Source organism: Acomys russatus, chromosome 14, assembly GCF_903995435.1.
Source record: "Acomys russatus chromosome 14, mAcoRus1.1, whole genome shotgun sequence".
Lineage (NCBI taxonomy): Eukaryota > Metazoa > Chordata > Mammalia > Rodentia > Muridae > Acomys > Acomys russatus.
Window position 1 is genome coordinate 54,133,941 of NC_067150.1, and position 21,741 is coordinate 54,155,681.

At 41.1% G+C, this 21,741-nt stretch overlaps 1 protein-coding gene and 1 non-coding gene across 2 annotated transcripts in view; both read right to left on the minus strand.

The window, feature by feature from the left end:
* Window positions 1-21,741, minus strand: part of Pias1 (protein inhibitor of activated STAT 1) — a 111,992-nt gene that overhangs the window by 71,086 nt on the left and 19,165 nt on the right. Inside the window, exon 2 of the mRNA XM_051156628.1 lies at window positions 9,022-9,466. Within this exon, the coding sequence (XP_051012585.1) occupies window positions 9,022-9,466 (445 nt within the window). The remainder of the gene's footprint in view (window positions 1-9,021; window positions 9,467-21,741) is intronic.
* On the minus strand, window positions 6,113-6,219 carry LOC127198843 (U6 spliceosomal RNA). Its single transcript, XR_007831881.1, has one exon. It is a non-coding gene; the product is annotated as a U6 spliceosomal RNA (small nuclear RNA).

The window sequence follows — 21,741 nt, forward strand, 5'->3', positions numbered from 1 at the left end:
ATATGGAAAAGGAAAACTCAATTATTCAAAATGAGAAGGAAATTGTCAAGAATAATCCAACGTCAGCACCCCTTGGCAGAAAACACCAGTAGCTGATGTTAAAAGATAGCAGGAGCCTCCTCTGCTTGGCACAAACCCCAACAGGATGGCTCACCTTCGCTCCCAAGGAGATGGGAAGCATTTGATGCCTTCATTTCCCTACAGCAAACGCCACGTGTGTATATGAATGTATACTTTTATACAACCTTCACAAAGAGATTTTTGTTTGTTTGTTTGACAGGGTTTCTCTATATAGCCCTGCCTAGAACTCACTCTGTAGACCAGGCTAGCCTCGAACTTACAGAGATCCCGCCTGCCTCTACCTCCCAAGTGCTGGGATTAAAATTGCACCACTAAGGCCTGGCTGAATTGTTTTTATTCAGAAGATTTTATATGAATGATTTATATACCTTCAAAAGTCTGAAACTGTTGCAAATATCTGTATGAGAATACTTCCTTTAAAAAGAAAAAGGCACAGCCGGGCATGGTGGTGCACACTTTTAATCCCAGCACTTAGGAGGCAGAGGTAGGTGAGTTAGAGGCCAGCCTGGTCTACCGGAGCAAGTCCAGGACAGCCAAGGCTATCACTGAGAAACCCTGTCTCAAAAAACCAAACCAAACCAAAACAAAACAAAAAAACAAACAAACAAACAAAAAGAAAAGAAAAAGAAAAAGGCTGCTGCAAATGTAATTCCACAGTAACCACTTTCCTCACATGCATAAGGGCCCTGAACTTAATTCTACTTAGGAGGAAAAAGAAAAAAAAAAAGAAAAAAGAAAAAGAAATCTTCCCACTTGCACTGGAGAAACAGCTCAGCAGTCAAGAGCACTGGCTGCTTTTGCAGAGGCCCCAGGTTTGAGTACCAGCACCTACATGGTGGCTCACAACCACATGTAGCTCCAGTCCCATGGACCCCAAAGCTCTCCTTAGGCACTAGGCACAGATGTGATAACACAGACTCAGATACAGGCAAAAGACCCACACACATTAAAAAATAATAATAAACTTTTAAAGAAGACACTAATTTAGCTTCTAAATAAGACTATAAGCCCATAATGGGGCAGAAGGAGCTCACCTGACAGAGTCTTGCCTAGCATACATGGAGCCTTGAGTTTTATAAAACAGAGCACAGACAGCATGCCTATAATCCAAGGAAGCAGGAGGATCAAGAGTTCAAGGCTAACCCTCACCACACAGGGAATTGGAGACAAGACTGCTCCACAAGACCTGGTGTCAGTATAAACACAGCTAAGAACTGTCTCATTGCTAGGATCTTCAGAACTCCTGTAGCAGGAAACACAGACCTGCTGACATCCCTGTGATTTTAGGACTTACAAGGCAGAAGCACGGGCTAAGACCCTATCAATTGATTAACTGATTAATTCCAGATGCAAACCAAATGTTTTTATGTAGTGTGTTTGTGAAGGTCTGCTCACAACATCCAGACTGAGCGTTTCCAAATAGTGCCCAGAGCAATGCTTATGGCCAAATGGAAGGAGGAAAGAATAACTGAATTTACCTCTCACATTTAAAACTCAAGTGAGGCTGTGTTCAGTTCAACTATATGCCAAAACTAAGCTCTTCAAGGGCTTTATTTTAATGTATGCATTAAAAAAACAAAACAAAACAAAACAACCCAGGGGCTGGAGAGATGGCTCAAAGTTAAGAGCACTGGCTGTTCTTCCAAAGGTCCTGAGTTTAATTCCCAGCAATCATATAGTGGCTCATAAACATCTATAATGAGATCTGGTGCTCTCTTCTGGCATGCAGGCACACATGCAGGCAGAATGCTGTATAAATAAATAAATCTTTAAAAAAAAAAAAAAAAACCAAAACTATTTAATTTCTCAAAATGCAAGATTTTCTAAGATCTACACAAATGAGCTTTTCCGGAAAGAATTCATTTAGGAAAGTAAGTTCTGTATGAATAGGGCCACTTCATTTAAACAACAAACAGTCTTTGCTGGGTTATTAATAGCACATGCCTTTAATCCCAGGTGGGTTTGGAGCCATCGTGGGCTACATAGTGAAACTCTTTCTAACACTAAAGAATCCAGAAAAGCACAGCCCACAACTGTGTCCATCCTAAAATTTGCAGGTTACTCGTACTCTTTTTCAACAAATCATTCTCATATTCATTAAAGCAGTCCCATGCAACAAATGTTTACTGAATCAAACATCCAGAGATTAATTTTGACTCAGAATCAAAATATTTGCCTCTATTTTAATTCTATGATAGGACTGAAAACTGGAAACATAGTAACACACTACTCTTGTATTTTTATGTGAAAACACACCACAATGGAGTCAGTCACAAAAACTAGCATTTGAATCACATTATACATGTAGTCAATTATGGTTATTTGCAGCAGTTTTGCTCTATGCAGTCACTCAAGCAATGAACTAGTCTAGTACTAGAAGAAGCAGCATTTGGCTCCTGTAAGCCTCTCTACTCACAAAACTTACATCAACTAATCAGCACATAGCCTCATTGTGTGCGCTAATGCTCTGTGTACTGTGTATTTGCCTCTGAAACCTACCTGTTTAGTAGTAACTTGTCGCTGATTCATCAACCCTAACTCAAGGCTGACAATACTGCTCTCTCCTCATCAGAGCTTATTGAACACGTGTAGCTTACACCTCTGTTGTTGTTTCTGGAGACAGGCTCTCTCTGTGCAGCCCTGGGTGTCCCGGTACTTGTCTCTGCCTCCCAAGGGCTGAGATTAAAGGTATGGGCCACAATGCCCAGCTACATAGTGCCTTATATCAACAGTTCTCACACTCAGACCATTAGACAATATTTCAGGGGCCATTTAAAACAGTGGACACAAACGAAAGAACCAAAAAGCTTACTGACACTTGGGAGGTGGAGCCAGGAAAATCCAGAGCTCAAGGTCATCAGCAGCTACATACTGGGTTGAATTTCTAGCTATCTACTTAGTAGCTCTTTAGGGGAAAATCAAATATGCTTATCCATCACTAGTACCCATGACAATGTCATTAAGGTAGTGATGATGGGAGGAAGAAATGATCGAGATATTGTTTGCATGTATGAAACTGTCAAAGAAGAAATTTAAAATGTTCAAAAAGTGGGTGTGGTGGTTCACACACATCTTTAATCCCAGCACTTAGAAGGAAGAATCAGGTGGAAGCTAGCCTGATCTACTCATTGAGTTCCAGACTGGTCAGAGTACACAGACTTTGCCTACAAAAGAAAAAAAAAAAAAAAAAAAAAAAAAAAAAAAAAAAAGTTCAAAAAAACCCCACAGAGTCCCAAAGTAACCTTTAGGTGGTGCATTGAGGTAGTTACAGAGCTTGAGAGGCCGAGGCATGGGGACTGCTGCAAGTTTGAAGCCAGTCTGAACTATACAAAGGGAGTTCCAAGTCCCAGGCTACTGCATGAGACCTTGTCTTTAAAAAAAAAAAAAGAAAAAAGGGGGCAACTCCAAAAATTCTCCAAATGTGTTCTCAAGTTTCACCAATCAACAAAACTGAAACACCCAGTGATTTATTACAAGAATCAACTAACTTTTCCTGAGTCAGACAGTAAATACTTTGGACTACGCAGGCACACATTGTCTGTTACATATTCACTGTTTTTTGTTTTTTTTTAAACATTTATTTACGTACGGATGGGATGGGGGCACAAATGTGGAGGTCAAAGAAGAACTTTTAGGGGTCAATTTTCTCCTTGTCCATGTGGCTCCCTGGGATCAGAATGAGGTTATCAGGCTTGGGGACAACAACCCCCTTACCTACTAACTAGCCAGCTCCTGGTACAGTCACTGGTTTAACTTTAACTTTTCTGGAGTATAAAAACAAATTCTGAGGTGGGTGTGGTGCCTCAATAATCAGGAGCCAGAGTGGAAACAGAAGGGCTGCTGCAAGCTCAAATCAAGCCTAGCTTCACAGTGAGTTCCAAGCCAGCCTGAGCCAGAGTGAGGTCCAGCCTTAAACAACACTCTCAGCTGAGAACACAAAGACAGGCCTCAGGTTACATGTGTGCTGGCACAGTTACATAGTAAGACGCTAGTCTTAAAAAAAGGGGGGTGGGGTGGGTAGAGATGGCTGGAGAGATAGCTCAGCGATTAAGAGCATGCACTGCTCTTCCAGAGGAAGAGAGTTCAGTCCCAGTCACCACAGCAGTGGCTCACAATCACCTGTAAGTGGAGCTCCAGGAAATCCAACGCCTCTGGCCTCTTTAGGCACCTGCACTCACACACACACACACACAGACACTTAACACAAAATAATAAAAATAATAAAAAAAAAATTGAGACAGGGTCTCTCTGTGTAGCCCTGGCTGTTCTGGAATTCAGTCTATAGACCAGGCTGACTTCAAACTCAGAGATCTACATGCCCCTGCCTCCCTAGTGCTGGGATTATAACACTAAGACATAAGGGTAAACTATGGTGAATTAAGTCAAGCTACAATACCCATATGGGTATGAAACTGGAAACAATGAATGCAGACATCAGAATGAAAATCTAATACATATATTTGAGGAAAGCTCCTCAGCACAGTGAGTTTAACTTTCTAAACATCATCCAACGTACTTATCCAGTTTGCATTTCTACTCTCCAAAACAAAATTGATGAATATATTAATCATCTTAATCTCACCAACACTTGAATATGTTAGTGACAGCATGAGAGGTCAATGATTAAGATTAAGAAAAATGTTGGGGCTGGAGAGATGGCTCAGTGGCTAAGAGCACTGGCTGCTCTTCCAGAGATCCTGAGTTTAATTCCCAGCACCCACACGGTGGCTCACAACCATCTATAATGTGACCTGATGCCCTCTTCTCGTGTGCTGGTGTACATGCATATAGAGCACTCATATACATAAAATAAATAAATAAAATCTTTAAAAAACAATTTAGAAAAATGTTTAAAGCCAGTCGCTGTAGTACACACCTGTGATCCTAGCACTCTGGGAGGTAGTGGCAGGCAGATCTCTGTGAGTTCGAGGCTGGCCTGCTCTACAAGATTCTAGGGTAGCCACATAGAGAAACCCTGTCTCAGGGAAAAAAAAAAAAAAGAATTAAGTTTAAAAGCTGGACTCAATTAAATCCAAGCTATCAACACTGTTCTTTCAAATCTCAGGTGATGTAATGACTGTCCTTCAGGTGATAATGTACCTAATGAATACATATAAACTTTATACAAGCACAGATAAGGTCTCTAATTTAAAATGGCAGAGATCTACATGAGTCAGGCAAGAACAGATGCTTATCTTCTTAAGGAAGAAATAAAAGACAAATAACACAATTCTATGTGTTGGAGGTTGGTCTGGTCTGCCCAAACAAGCAGATTTATATATCCCAAAATGTTTGTAACCTTGCCTAAAAACTTGTTCCTCTCTGACCAATAAAAAGCCAACACACCTGGGCAGGGCAAATGGGATATGGCTACGGTTCAAGGGCTTTGAGGAGAGAGACAGGAAGAGGAGCAGAAAGGAAGATGGCCGGTGTCATGAGTCAGGTAGAGGAGACGCGCCTGACCAGCGTGGATGGAGGATTTGACCCAGATGATGATAATTGACAAGTATTTAGGATTGTGGATGGGAAGTAACTTGATAGAAATTATTAGAAGCAGATGGTATGGGCTCAGGGCAGGGTGTGGGATACCTGCCCTACCATGGGAAGTAGTTTAAGAGATTAGTATCTGCCCTACCCCAGGTTAACTAATGCTATTTTAAAACATAGCAGGTGCCTGTGTCTTCATTGATTGCTAGCGGGTTAGAAAATGCTGCTGTAATAATAATTACAGGACTAATAAGAAACATTATTAGGCCATACTGCTAAATTAGCCACAACTATGTACAAGATTCATCTACGAAAAAACACAAGTACCATGCATTAACTGTGTAAACATACAAACTTTTTTTTTAAAACAATGAACATACACATAAGCTTTATACGCATTAGGTAGATTGTCAACAAATGTTTTGTTTATTTGTTTTTTTTATAATTTTATTTTATTATACATGTATAAAACAAACTACATACAGCAGGGAGAACCATGTGACAATCATGAGAATGAGTTCTATATGTTACATGCATAGTGACTAAAAATATGGAACGCTTCACGAATTTGCGTGTCATCCTTGCGCAGGGGCCATGCTAATCTTCTCTGTATCGTTCCAATTTTAGTGTATGTGCTGCTGAAGCGAGTACTTATTTGGTTTTTTGTTTTGTTTTTCCTTGTTTTGGTCTTTTTAAGAATGGGGGGGTGAGCACTGAAGAGATGGCTCAGAAGTTAAGAGCACTGAGGTCCCAGGTTTAATTCCCAGCACACATGGCAGCTCACAACTGTCTGTAATTCCAGTTCTAGGTGATCTGACACCCTCACACTTAATGCATATAAAATAAAACTAAATAGAATTTTAAACAATAATAAAATGTGGTTGGAGCGATGGCTCATCAGTGAAAATCACTTATTGATCTTACAGAGGACCTGGGCTCAATTCCCAGCATCCACATGGTGCCTCACAACCAGTAACTTCAGTTCCAGGAAATCTAAAGGCCTCTTCTGATCCCCAGATATTAGGCACTCACATGAAGGCAAAACATTCAAACACATACAAAAAATTAATAAATTATTTATTGTTTTTTTGAGACAGGGCTTCTCTCTAGGTAGCCCTGGCTGTCCTGGAACTCGCTCTGTAGAACAGGTTAGTCTCAAACTCAAGAGATATACCTGCCTTTGTTTCCCATGCAACACCAACTGGCTCTAAAAAAACAATTAAAAAATAAAAAGAATTAAATGGTGTGTTATAAACTGCACGTTGTCAAGCAAACAAACAAACAAACAAACAAACTGCATGTTGTTTGCCAGGCCAGCAAGATGGCTCTGCAGGTGAGGACATTTGCCTTCAAGCTTGATTACCTGAACTTGATCCTGAAGGTGTGCATGGTAGAAAGAACCACTCTTTGACCTCCTACATATGATGTCACATGTGTACACAGAGTACACACACACACACACACACACACACAAATTCATGTTGCTTGGAAATACTTTCTGTATCTTCATTTATTCTACAAAATTCTACTAAAAGCAACTACTTCCTCATTCAATGAGAACTGCAGTAATGCTCTCAAAATCACAGTAATATGTTATCATTCTTTCTGCCAGTGCAATGAGCTAATTCAAGACAAGTTAAAGTATATAAATGCAGGTTTATATTGGTGCCAAAGAACGAGGCCAGAGGAGTCGCAATGCAGCGGGAGACAGGAAAGTGCATGCGCAGAGAGAGAAGAGAGGAACCGCAGAAAGGAGAGAGGGGAACCAAAATGTCTCAATCATATAGTAAAGAGCCTCTGGGAGAGGGGTAGGGCGGCCCCTCGCTCTGCTGGAGAGAGAGCTCAGAGTATGCCAGCCACGCCCTGTAGTGGGTAAGGACAGAGGGATGCTCGGAGAGCCTGGAAGTCAGGTCTGCCTTGGTTCAAACAAGGCACCTCGGCCTCTTGTCCCAGGCTTGAAGCCCAAACAAAGCCCCACCCCCATACACAAACACTGATTAGATCCAGGGGATTGTAAACCAACCAACCAACAAACAAAAAGGACCAGAAGATAGGAAGGGACCATATTGTGGGAGATGAAATTCTCAAAGAGTTAAAAATCTAATTTAAAAAAAATCATCTCCAAAAGACTGGTGGCATATGCCTGTAATTCTAGCTCTTAAGAGGTAGAGAGACAGGAGAATTCAAGTTCATACTCTATTTTGTGTGGAATGGCCAAGCCACACAAGTACATTAAACTCCAACCCTGCCCCTCCAAAAAAACACCCCACTCAAAACTAGTTTCTTAATATTCAGAAATTCCTCAAACTGAAATGTTTAATATTAATGACAGGAATCAACAAACATTTCTATAAGAGACACACAAATACTTTAGGCTCCGAGAGCACACATGATCTGTTATTTATATATTTACCAGCTTTGTTTACATTTTAGGAATATTAAAAACAAAAACCTGAGCTGGGGGCAGTGACTCCCACCTGTAAGCTGAGCACCAAGGAAGCAGAACAGGTAAAACTGCTGTGAATACCATGCCCACCAGGGTTACAGAGTGAGACCCTGTCTCAAACAGCAATAAAATATCACACAAAAACAAACCACTAGAATTAGCTTGCCAGCCACAATTTGTCAAGTACTGATTTCTAACAAGCCAGCATGCAGAAAAGACTACTGTAAAAGTCTATTACACCAAAGGCATCAAAACTCACAACAAAGTTAGTTGTGTTTCACATTAATAAAGTAAGGGGACATCATAGCAATTAAAACTGATTAATGTTGAACTCAATACCTTGAAAAGGAAATCTCAGGATGAGAAACAGAAACTTCTAGCATTCATTTTACATGAATAGGAATTTGTATATGTCACATGTGTATGCCTAAAGCACATGCCTCTGCTTGAAAAACAGCAGCTGAAAGTTGACCACAACATCAAAGCTCCAATTTCCTTTCATGATAATTAAAACCATTTACACATCCAAGTAATCCAAACCAGTCAGTCTGCTTTAGATGTCATCAACTGCTGAAAATTAAAAGCAGAATTTAGAGGCTCGTGGTGATTTGTTTTCAATTTTAATTCATAAGAAATACATTAATGAGAAGCCAGGCACACTGGAACATACCTTTAAATCCAATGGCTCAAGAGGCAGAGGCAGGAGAATCTTGTGTGTTCAAGGAGGTCTACACAGCAAGATACTGGACAGCCAGAGTTTATACAATGAAACTTTGCTCAAATTTAGTATTAATTGTGTCTGAAGCCATCGGTCACCACACCACCTTTTTACTTTTGTCTAAAGAACAGTTCTTAGATATTTGATTTAATCTACACTCAAAAGATTCTCATTAGTATCCTGACACTAACACCAAACACAAACTTTACTAATAAAACTGGGTCAAACAAAAGTCTGAAAGGAAGATGAGAGGCGCAACAGTTGCCCAATGGCCTCCTGTCTCTCTTACCTAGACTGGTGGGCTTGATCAGTTCATCCAGCAGGTCATAGAACGGTAGCTTTTGCAGCTTTATATCCGGATGGACTGGGTGCAGCGCTGACGTGAGATGTGGGAGTTCCAGTTCATGTTTAGGTCCCAGAAGAGAAACAGGGAGTAGTGGGGACGATGCAGGGTGACCATCATACGTGAGCTGTGGAATGGTAGATGGAGACAGAGTCGCTGGCATAGGACTTGAATGTACATTGGGGATAGATAAGTCCGCAGGCGTCATAATTTTCTGAGGGAACCGCCGCCTGTAGAGTTCTTTAATTTTCATTTGTACAGCAGGACTACAGCCAGCCTTTAACAAATGCAGGGCTTTTGTAAGAAGTTCGTGTTTGCGTCCGTGCTTGTTCCTCCCAGCGTAGCCCAACAGTACTTGAAGTTCAGAAACTCTAAGGCTCATAACCATTTGCTTAGAGAAAAAAGTGAAATGTAAAATATTAGTATCTGAAACCACAATTTACAATATTCAACAGTTTTTATTTGGCCTCTTCATATGGTTTGCTTAAATGCCAGCCCATTTACCATACTATTTTAAACAGAGCTTAGCCAATTAATAGCAAAGAAGCTTTAAAAGAGTAATAGCATACTTTACTGGTTTCCATGTGGGATTATAAAAGACAAAGGGTCAAGTTTGCACTACACAGGACAACAGCTCACTTTATCCTACTGTTCAGTGACATTAACAAGCACTAATTCTCCAGAAGCCCAGATTATGGACAGCAAAGAGCAGCAATGTGCCCTCAAGAGGAGCCTTGCCTTCTTGAGGGAAAAAATCTGTTAAGTTTATTAAAGCCAAGCAGCCCACCTCAGAACCACACACATTATCAAGTACTATTCTATACTAACTCTGGAATTCAAGGAACAGTTGCTATTTTCCTGTGGCTTACCTCCTTAGTCTTTGCTGCTATACAGCTAGCTGGCAGTCCCAGCAGATGCTAAAGCCTGCACTTCCCACTTAGCCATCAGGAATTCCATACGTACACCATAATGCATGAAGCTACAGGACAGAAATCTACTTACCTTCATTAACAGTGTTCACAATTTATTTCATCATGTTTCTACTTCCCCCCACCTTCTAAGAACAGGAAATGGAAAGTTAATTAGAACCTCCCATTTTAAAGCAACAGAAAGAAAACCAAAGAGGAAGGACTGACCCTGACCACACTGCTACTTATGGGAGCCCTCCCTGTCCCTGACAGGAAATGTCAGAATGGGCACACACCGGCAAGCTTCCCATTCTTGAAGTCCTCCATCCCTTAACTGCTGGGTTCTCTGGCCTTGTATCAAATACCAACACACAGTGGCTGCACTGCCTCCCTCCCTTCCAGTACCACTCACTTAAATACCCTTTCTCATTAGACCAGTGGTTCTCTACCTTCCTAGCGCTGTAACCCTTTGATACAAATCCTAATGTGGTGACCTCCAACCATAAAATTACTTTCATTGCTATTTCATGACTGTAATTGTGCTACTGTTATGAATTGTAATGTAAGTATCTGTGCTTTCTAGCGGGTTGTAGGCAGTCCAGGTGAAAGGGTCACAGCCCACAGGTTGAGAAACACTGCATTAGCTGGCCCTCTCAGGTAGCAGAACAGCCCCCAAAGTGACCATGAATGAAGCACTCTGGTGCAATGTGGCTGGCCAGTCAAAGATCTGTCCATCCCTTCCACTGTTTCCCACCAGGACCCTCGGGTCCAACTTCCCCCAGCAGTAGATTGAAACTGCTTTATGTCTACATCTACCAGTCACTGCTCTGGCGTTTATTTTCAGTTATCTGGCTGCACTGTCATTTCTATCCATCCATGCAGTGATTCCTGGCCCAGATCGAGGCGTTCTAGAACTGGAACCATGACTATCTTATCTCCAGCATCTAGAACCAGAGTTTGTTATCAGCTATGTGGACAGTGAAGGAATGAACAAGAAAAGCATGACAAGGAATGGAGCTGAAATGTGCAGTGAAAAAAAATCATTCAAATCAAGCTAGTGTGGTGGCGCACGCCTTTAATCCCAACACTTGGGAGGCAGAGGCGGGCGGATCACTGTGAGTTCGAGGCCAGGTTGGTCTGCAAAGTAAGTCCAGGACACCCAAGACTATACAGAGAAACCCTGTCTCAAAAAAAAAAAAAAAAAAAAAAAACACCCCAGAAACAAAAACCTCTCAACTCCCACCTCCAGCGACATGCTTCCTCCAGCAAGGCCACACTTCCAAAACCTACCTCAACAACACCACCAATTGAGCCTATGGGAGACAGTCTCATTCAAACATCACACTGTCTTAGGTTTTTTTTTTTTCCCTGTCCTTGTGATAAAATGCTGACAAAAGCAACTTAATGGAAAAAGGTCTATATTGGCTCAAAATTCAGGAGTAGCATCCATTACGGTGGGGAAGTAAGAAGCCAGGTGCTTAAGGAAGCGGAGCACATCACCTTCACAACCGAGAGCAGGGAGCACTGAATGCATCGTGCTACTCAGCACCCCTCCTGCTCTCCAACTGTAAAAGCCAGGACACACAGCTGCTATTACGGTTGGGGGATGGTGCTGCCCATAGTGGGCAGGTCTTCCCACATCAATAAACAAAATCAAGATACTCCCAACAGGCTCACCCAAGGCCCATCTCCCAGGTGACTCTAGAACCTGCCAATTACACTAGAGGTCAATAGACAAGTGTGTTTGTTCTAAATCAGGTGGTGGTGGTAGTGGGGAAACAGAGTAAAATTTTAGAAATAGCTATCTTTCCTTTTAATTCAATCCCATTCTCTAAGCCAGAAACAAAAACAGCAATCCAATAATTACCAAAAATGTCAGTGATGGTAACTTTTGTCCTTAACTGTGAGTGTAAAATTAAATGTAGTGCAGATGTACTGTTGTATTTCTATGAAAAACACACTGACAATTACATAAAATAAAATCTCTTGCTTGAAGGATCAAAGAAAAAGTTAAATGACAAAATAAACTTGACAGCTGTCAGTTACATTTTGACTGCCTCAGAAAGAGCAAAGCAAACAATAGCAACCATTACAATAATACTTACATAGTATGCACTCAGAAGATACCTATTAGCAACTCAGGATTTCCAGTCTGATTTTTTTTGTTTGTTTTGTTTTGTTTTGTTTGGTTTGGTTTGGTTTCGAGACAGGGTTTCTCTGTGTTAGCCTTGGCTGTCCTGGACTCACTTTGTAGACCAGGCTGGCCTCGAACTCACAGCCATCCGCCTGCCTCTGCCTCCCGAGTGCTGGGATTAAAGGCGTGCGCCACCACACCCGGCGTCGAGTCTGGTTTTTTTAAAAGAGGATTTATCATAGCCATGTTTTTGAGACAAACATCATTTTTTACACAGGAAACAAAAAAAGAATATATATTCACTACTTTATAGAGACATTTTGAAGAAACAAACAACATGCCTACTAATTGGGGGGTGGGAATCAATTAAATCAGTTTATTTCAATTTCCAATCCAAGTTTCAGCATTTAAACTAAAAAAGAAAAACTTATGGCTAAGATATGTGTGAGTTCTCATTGGTTATCACATGATTATCACTGCACCTAATAACCTTGCACAGTAAAAGGCCAGGTAGTGGTCCTTGCTATTACTGGAAGCGCTTTCACGTGCTTTTAAGAGGCCGTACTAAGAACTGAAGAAGGAGCGGAAAAGGTCTAGCCATCTGAAGCATCACTCAAATGAATGGCTGCAGAGAAGCATGGAACAATTAAATCACAATTCTGAGGTGTTGACATCACACAGGAAAATTAAACATTTAAATACTTCTGAGACGTTGAAATGAAATATATTTTAATCTGCAATATGCTTAAAATTCTTCATGTGTTAAAACTACAATAAAATGAATACTACAACTAAGGATAACATTAACCATGATAGCTATCAGAAATCACCACCTCCCAGGGAATTCCAGCATTCTGCTGACTGCATCCTAGGATGATAGAGTTCTCAAAATCCTAGGGAATTAAAAATGGTTGAAGCATCTATATTCTGCACAGAAGAGTATTCTGTGAAGGAAATCTTCCTACAGAGTTTTATTTTTTTAATCAGACAGATATATACGTGATTTTAAACTTCTTTAAAAATTTTTTATTTTTATTTATGTGATTTTCACCTGTATGTGGATACCCAAGGAGACCAGAGGGGGTCATCAGATTTTCAACTTTCTGGAACTGGAGTGATAGATAGCTGTGAGCCACCTGATGTGGATGCTGGGAACCAAACATAGGTCCTCTTAGAAGAACAGCGAACTTTTTCTTTTTTTAAACCACCGTGCTCTTTTCAGCCCCACATGTACATTTTTTATTTTTTAATTTAGTTATTTATTTTATGTGTATGAGTGTTTTGCCTCCTTATATGTATGTGCACCGTGTGCATGCCTTGGTGCCCATGGAGGTCAGAAGAGATAACTGGATCTCCTGAACTAGACGTATAGATGACTGTAAGCTAACATAGGTAGAGAAATTAAACCCTCGTCTTTGGAAAGAACAAGTTCTCTTAACCATTGGGACATCTTCTAGCACATGTCCGCAATTTTAAAAGCCTAACAGCTGGGGCTGGGTGCAGTGGTGCACACCTGTAATCCCAGTGCTCCAGAGGCAGAGGCAGGCGGCCCTCTGTTGAGTCTGAGGCCAGCCTGGCCTACAAAGTAAGTCCAAGACAGCCAAGGCTATACAGAGAAACCCTGTCTGTCTTGAAAAACAAAACAAACAAAAAGCTTATTAGTTTTACAAGAAATAGTTCCTTGCTGCACTCAATTTTAGCTATTTCTTCTGGAATTTTTCACCGTCTATGAGATAGTGTTCTTAGCTGCCAAATCTCATCTACCATCTATCTCCCTGTGGTGCTGTGATTGAATCAGCTGACTCTTCTTTACATTATTACAATGTCTAAATAAAATTCACTGCTGAACCCAAAGTACATCACAATTACTCTTTTTTTATAGTTTTGCTCTTTATAATCAATATATACCATTTTGTGCCTGATTAATATTCTGTACGCCTACTATCAATTCATCAGCATTATTCAAACTTTCCCCTCTCAATATATTCAATTATGTGAAGGAAAGCCATTTTAACTTTGGCTGGTTTTGTTTTAGATCTATTTCCTTTTTCTGATTTTGTTTTGTTCTGAGTTGTCTTGTTATTTTTTGAGACAGGGTTCTCCCTATGTAGCTCATGCTAGCTTCAAACTCATTATCTTCTTGCACCTCAGACCCCATACATGCTAGAATTACAGAACTTCTTCGTCCTAGGCCTGCCACAAGGTTCCAATGTGGACAGTTCGATCAGAATCTGGTGCACACTTGGGGTCACAGCATTTCCCTTTGATGTGTTCTAGGAACTCCTATGTATATCCCACACTGAACCCCGTTTCCTTGTCTCTGTTCCTCCTTTCTTGGCTTCTCTTAAGTATTTTCTCTAGTAGATTTCTGAGAAAGAGGGGCATGAGAGGCGTCTTTTTATTCCCTGCATTATACAATCAACACTTCCTTACACTCGGTCCTTAAGTTTGGCTCAATATAAAGTTTTAGAGAGAAAATCTTGTGCAGAATTTTGAAGCCTAATTTTATGTTTCCAGTGTTGGTATTAAAAAAGATGGTCTAGGGGCTGAAGGGAAGGCTCAAGCAGTTAAAAGTACTTGCTGCTCTTGTAGAGGGCCCTGGTGCTGGGACTTGCAAGTTCGATCCCCAGCATCTACATGGTGTCTTACCCACTAACTTAAACTCCATTTCTAGGGGATTTGACTCCCTTCTTCTGATCTCCGAGGGCAGAAGCCACACATGCTGCCTATACGTGTATGCAAGCTGAACACTCATATACACGATATATAATAAAAATTTTAAATATTAATTTATTTTATGCATTTGAGTGCTTTGTTTTCACGCACACCAGAAGAGGAATTCAGATCTCATTACAGATGGCTGTGAGCCACCATGTGGGTCTTGGAAACTAAACTCAGGACCAATGGAAGAGCAGCCAATGCTCTTAACTGTTGAGCCATCTCTGCAGCCCATATAATAAATGTTTTTAAAACATTCTTTAAGCTTAGATGCAAGGCTTTCTGGCACATGCCTATAATCCCAGCACTTGGGAGGTGGAGGCAGAGGGATCAGAACTTCAAAGTCACCCTCAGCTAAACAGTGTGTTTGATGCCAGTCTGTGTTGCAGACACGCATGCACGCACGCACGCGCATATCTATTCCCTACTACACAAGGGGAAAGAGTCCATATTAGAATTAGCTCTGACCTTCCTTATTAACAGCTGTGTCTACATTGTGAGGAAGACTAAGGCCCCCTCCAGCTGTTAAAATCACTCATTCACACCCTGCTGTGGTGGTTTCAGGTCAGCCACAAAGCAGACTCTGCACTGAGAGTCTTTATCTAATATCACTATATAACCAAGTAGTTAATTATGCCATATTTCATATGTAACATTATTTTCTATAAATCTGAAGTTCTATAATTATATACACTAAAGCCAGGCATGGTGACTCATGCCCTTAAGCCAGCACTGGGAAGAGGTGGGAGGACTGATGGAAGTCTACAATCTACAAAATGAGTTACAGCCCAGTCTGGTCTACACAATGAGGTCCAGGCCTGCTAGGATGCAAAGTCAGAATGTTCCGCCCCCACACAAAAAACAACAATTTAGATACGTTAAGGAAAGCATTGTAAAAATAAAAATACTCTCTCCATTATTTTTAAAGTCAGATTATCCAATGAGACTGAATTCTAAATTCTGAGCCATTTTTAATCTTCCCACTAGTACTGGTTCACAGCTGGCACAGTGGTTCCTATTTGTAAGCCTAGCTCCTGAGAGACTGAGGTAGGATTGCTTCCATGTAAGGCCAGACTAGGCTACTACGCAGTCAGTCCCAGAGCAGCCTTAGCTACAAAGAGACATAGCTTTTAAAAAACAAACAAACAAATAAACAAGAAAAAAAAAAAAGAATAAAGATAGAAATGAAAATATAAAACAAATAGTTAATAACCAAATGGGAGTTAGCAATTTGTCAGCAAGGCCTAGTTTAACCAGAAAACCTAGTTAGACAGTTTTTACTCAAAGTAGTAAATCAGGTTGGCTGCATTCTTCTCCATAATCCTCTACTCCCACCCACCCCACCCACCCCCGATTTCTCTCATCTGTTATTTATTTCTCAACATAAGACAACTGGAAAGTAATCTGCAGCACCAGCCCTCTAGCTATCACCTTCATCTCTCAGCCTCCATCCCATCATACTGATTACACTACGCTCTCAAAAGATGACAAAATATTGTGACTATATGTAAACAGAGATTCTATTTCCCTTCAAGCAAAGTACAAACTTAACATTTTGAAAGGGTTACCATGGTTTCAGTTTCTGATAGATGATTTACACATCATCCCCATCCATGTCCTACCACGTTTCATGAAACATATGGATATAGGCTTCAAAAGCTCCTTCTTGTTAACATGAATACTAAAAATAACAAATCTAACCCAGACTGTTTTAAAATTTGGACACAGTATTAAGTTTAGTTTAATTTAATTTAAAATCCTAGAATTTAAAATACTAACACACTGACCAACTTCATGTGTGGAGAGAGGAAAATGTGGCTCTTATTTAAGGAAAAGGCTGCTCTGCTCTGCATGTGAATGTGCTGTAAATGAAGGCGTCTTCCACGGTGGTCAGGCACCTACTCTGTGCACAGAGGAAAGGACGAGCACAGCGAAGTATCACACGAATTCAACACTTACTGTGTGACAGGGTGGTAATACTATGGAAAGGATTCAGATTTCCATACAAATTGCACACTAGTTTCTCAAATTATAATTTGGGGGAAATACTTTCACTTTTAAAAGGAGGGTACTATGGGCTGCTGAGATGACTCAGCAGGAAAAAGCCCTTGCTGTCCAGCTTAACTACCTGTTTAATCTCTGGAAAACCAACACCTATCCCCTAACCTCCACACACTGGCCACGGTGCAAGTATACACACACACACACACACACACACACACACTAAAATAAAGGATTGCCAGGAATAGTGACACATACCTACAATTCCAGCACTTGGGATATTAGGACAGGATTACTAATTCAAGACCAGCCTAGACTACACAGCAATGTTGCCTCAAGAATCTTTTTGAAAGAAAGAAAAAGGAAAAGATTGCTTAAACTTTTAAAACTTTATATTGCTAACTATTAAATGAATCTCTTGCTCTTGAGAAGTAGTTCATATAGTCAGTACAGTCTATTAACCTTAGAAATGTTTTCAATTATAGACTTGGGTGGATAAAAATAAAACTTTCATGTTAAATGCCTAGATGTGCCTGCTACACATGTTCTAATAAACATGATTAGTTTCCTTAGCACAAATTTGAACCCACAACACAAGACTGCTAGCAATTCTCGCCCATGTGTAAGAAATCTGACACTAAATGTGAGGTCGGACAGTAAGATGATGATGCCTGACTCCAGGCTCCTTATTACCAACACACACCAGGGTCTTAGCACAAAGCTCAGCCAGGACAGAGCACAGTGTTACGAGGACACACACAGAAATGGACAGGAGGGAATACTGAAGGAGAGCTACAGAAATTAGCTCAACAAAGTGAGGAGGCAGTGGGCTAAGTACATGGTGGCAGTGACATGTTATAAAAACAGTGCTTGGGAAGTTAATGAAGTAACCTCCAGTAGGGAAGTCTAAGAAACAAGGATTCTAGCTAAAAAGTTACAGCTACCAGCAGAAGCTGTTCATCTCCATGAAAGGTAAGAAGGGGCTGTGACAAAGGAAACAAGAATTCTAAGAGAAACCATCAGCTATGTTCTGTACTCTAGCTATAGGTGGGTCTTTTAAAAAAATCAGTACTGTCAGCCGGGCGTGGTGGCACACGCCTTTAATCCCAGCACTGGGGAGGCAGAGGCAGGCAGATTGCTGTGAGTTCAAAGCCAGCCTGGTCTACAAAGTGAGTACAGGACAGCCAAGGCTACACAGAGAAACCAAAAACCAACAACCAAGCAAACAAAAAGAACTACTTCAGAGTACGGGGCAGAACCTACTCGAGGTTACAGAACTAGACGGGTGTGAACTCAAGACTCCAAAGTCAGATCCAAAGTCCAACATTTAACCTGCTACAACGTAGAGGTGCCAAGGTAGAAGGAGCACTTGAAATCAGGAGCTCAAGATCCACCCAGACAACATACTGCTACTGCTCAAATAGCAAGCTCCAGCTTCAGAGACTGTCCAAACAGTAACAACAACAGAGGAAGATGCCCAACAGCAACCTCTGGCCTCCACACAGGCAAGCACACCACCCACCCACATTCATTTGATACTAAAACACACACTTTTTTTCTCTCTTTCCTGTGTGTGTGTGTGCGCACGCGTGCGCGCGCGCACGTTAGTTCAACAGTCAGCCAGGTATAGCAGTAACACATGCCCAGGTCTCAGCAGAGCAGGGAGGATCAAGAATTGGAGGATGGCCTGGACAAACAATGACACTGCCTTACAACATACAATTAAAAGAAACAAAAAGTCAACGTTAATGCTATTCTAATGTCTTTTGCTACTAATAGATTGTAGTTAATTTGACTTAGCAAAACACTAACTTAAAAATAAATGACATTAAAAAAAAAAAAAAAACAGTGAGGGAGGTAAAAAAGAGGCTGGGAGAAAAGAGGACTCCCCTGAGTAAAGCACTTGCCACAAGCCTCCCAGCACTGAGTCCTCACCACTGGCACATACAGACACACCTCATTCCTTCAGATATGCAAACAAATGTTTGAATAAAAAGTAAACTACTTCAAACTTAGAATCAAAAGCAAACTCTGTTTCTAAAACAAATGCTCAGCCCTCTGTGCCTGTTACTGTTAGCAGATTCTGAAAAACACTAACCAACTCAGGATGAGATGTTTACCTAGGAAAAAAAAATGTACTGAACAAGTGTTGAGCACTGAACATGTTGGGTTTAAAAACACCAACAAAACTGTCCAATCCTTCACTACTGACATCATTTTCATGCAGGTAATGCTGCTAGCTAAAAACATCTTATTTTTCTTTACAATGGGTACAGAAAGAGTCAAGACAGGCTTCTATAATAGGTACTACATACAGCAAGAATTTCCTAAAAAAATAGTCTGGAATTAAGGGTTATTAATTAACATCCCTTCCATTAGTCTGTATTATTCCTGAAACTATCTAAATTCGGGAGTAGAAAAAAAACTACAAAGAGGATTACCATGCCGTCCAACTTTGCCACTCCTGTGTACATATTCCAAGAGGAAATTAATGTTTATGGCATGAGTCACAACAGTGACTAGATGGCCTAGATGTCCACCAACAGATAAAGGGGCAGAGAAAATGCCATGCATTCACACAATGGCGGTTATTCTCTTGTAAAGAATGAGTGATTCCATGAGCAGGGAAATGGATGGACCTGGACAGCATCATGGTAAGTGAAGTCAAACTCAGAAAAACTAAAACCTTTTCTTTAGTATGTGAAATCTTTGATGTACATATGCACATGCAATCCAAGTGGAAGTATCTGAGAAGAGGAAGGGGAGGGGTAGGAATGGAACTGTAATACAGGATAGAGAGGGGGTGTATAAGCAAAGAACACGCTAAACAAATGTGAAAATGTCGTAATCAAACCAGCAATTTGTACAACGTATACAACCAAAAATAAAAATCTTAAATTTCAGTAGTAGACATTACCAGTAATTCTAAACTTCCATGTTCTTTTTTCTAATTATGGTTCAGCTAAATGCAAAACACCATGTATTTAGTGTGTGTGTAGGTAATGTGTGCATGTGTATATATGTACCATACACATACCAGTGCACACAGAGGCCAGAGAACGATGCTGGGTATCCTGCTCTACTGTGCTGTCTTAGTCCCTTGAGAGAGGGTTTCTCACTGAATCTGGAGCTAGGATGCCAGGCATGAAAGCCCAGCAATCATGCTGTCTCCAACTGTTGTTGGGGAGACAGAACACATATCTACCCACTCCAGATAGACACCAAGACAGAGCAAAGTACAGATAGTCCAACTTGGTGAACTGTGAGATTTATTGGGGTTACTTACAGAAGTGTGGGTGAGTGGTTACCTGCAGAACAGAAATGACTCAAAGACAGCTGCACTACCAAGACCCAACCCAGCATGAGTGACAGCTCACAAAAATTGGAAACCCACACCTTTAATTCCAGTACTCGGGAGGCCAAGGCAGGTGGATCGCTTTGAGTTCAAGGCCAGCCTGGTTTACAAAGAGTACAGGACAGCCAAGGCTAACACAGAGAAACCCTGTCTCAAAACAAAAACAAAACAAAACAAAAATTGGGAAACCTGTAGCACACTGTACAGCCTTAACAGGTTGGTGTGTGTCTTTTCCAAGTGTCTCTGGTCTAAACCACTTCCAGGCATCTCAACTGGATTTTGCTTCTCCCAGGCAGCTGGTCTTCAGAGTCTTCTTTGCAGCTCTGGTCAGTTAGTCTAAAGGAAGCTCAGCTTGTACTGTTTACTCTGACAGGGCAGGACCTAGTGAATATGGTCAGTTTCAGGGACTTCCTGAACTCAGTCTGAGTTGTTTACTTTCCTGCTTAAAGAGCTTCCCTGCAGGATGAAATCTTTCAACCTCTAAGGAAGCTGTTACACACCACCACCCTCCATAGTGCAGGAGTCAGGGGCTCATGGCCACATCCAGCTTTTAACCTGGGTTTGGGGACTTGAACTCAGGCCCAAATGCTTGCACAACAAACACTTTTACCACCAAGCCATCTCCCCAAATGCCTCTAGCCCTCTTCATTTCATTTTTTATATGTAGCTATTTTGGCTGCACATATGTTTGTGTGCCACTTATGTGCCTATGGAAGCCAGAAAAGTTTATCAGATTCCCCTGGAACTGGAGTTACAGTTATGAACCTCCATGTATGTGTGCTGGGAATCAAACCTAGATCCTCCGCAAGAGCAGCCAGGCTCCTAACAGCTGAACCATCTCTCTCCAGCCATTACACATGGCTTTTTACTGGGGCTGGAGAGATGGCTCAGCGGTTAAGAGCACTGGCTGCTCTTCCAGAGGACCTGAGTTAAATTCCCAGCAACCACATGGTGGCTCATGACCATCTATAATGTGATCTGATGCCCTCTTCTGGCCTGCAGGTGTACATACAGGCAGAGCACTGTATATAATAATAATAAATAAACAAATCTTTAAAAAAATAAAAGGCCGTTTACTTTTTCAAGACAGGGGTTCTCTTGTGTATTCTTGGCTGTCCTGGACTTGCTCTGTAGACTGGGCTGGCCTGGAACTCACACAGATCCACCTACCTCTGCCTCTCTGAGTGTTGGGATTAAAGATGTGGGCCACAGCACCTATCTGTGTTTTTAGATCTCATTAAAAGGACTTCTAGACCAATGTTTCTTTTCCAAGTCTATTTAAGGCAGAGCCTCATTATAGCCCAGGCTGGTTTTCTTCCAGTCTTAAAATCCTACAAAAATTCTGGAGGAAAGGAGAAGTCAGAGTCCTTCAGACACCATCCTGAGAAGTCAAGATGGGGTGGAGTGTCCAGAACCCTAAGTGTAGGCAGAGGGTGTGGTAACCAGATCCCTAAGAAGTGTAGAAAAGGGGTAGAGTGATCCAAATATATTATGTATAAAGTTGTCAAAAGTATAGACATCCAATTGTACAGCCTATGTTTGGCTTTCAT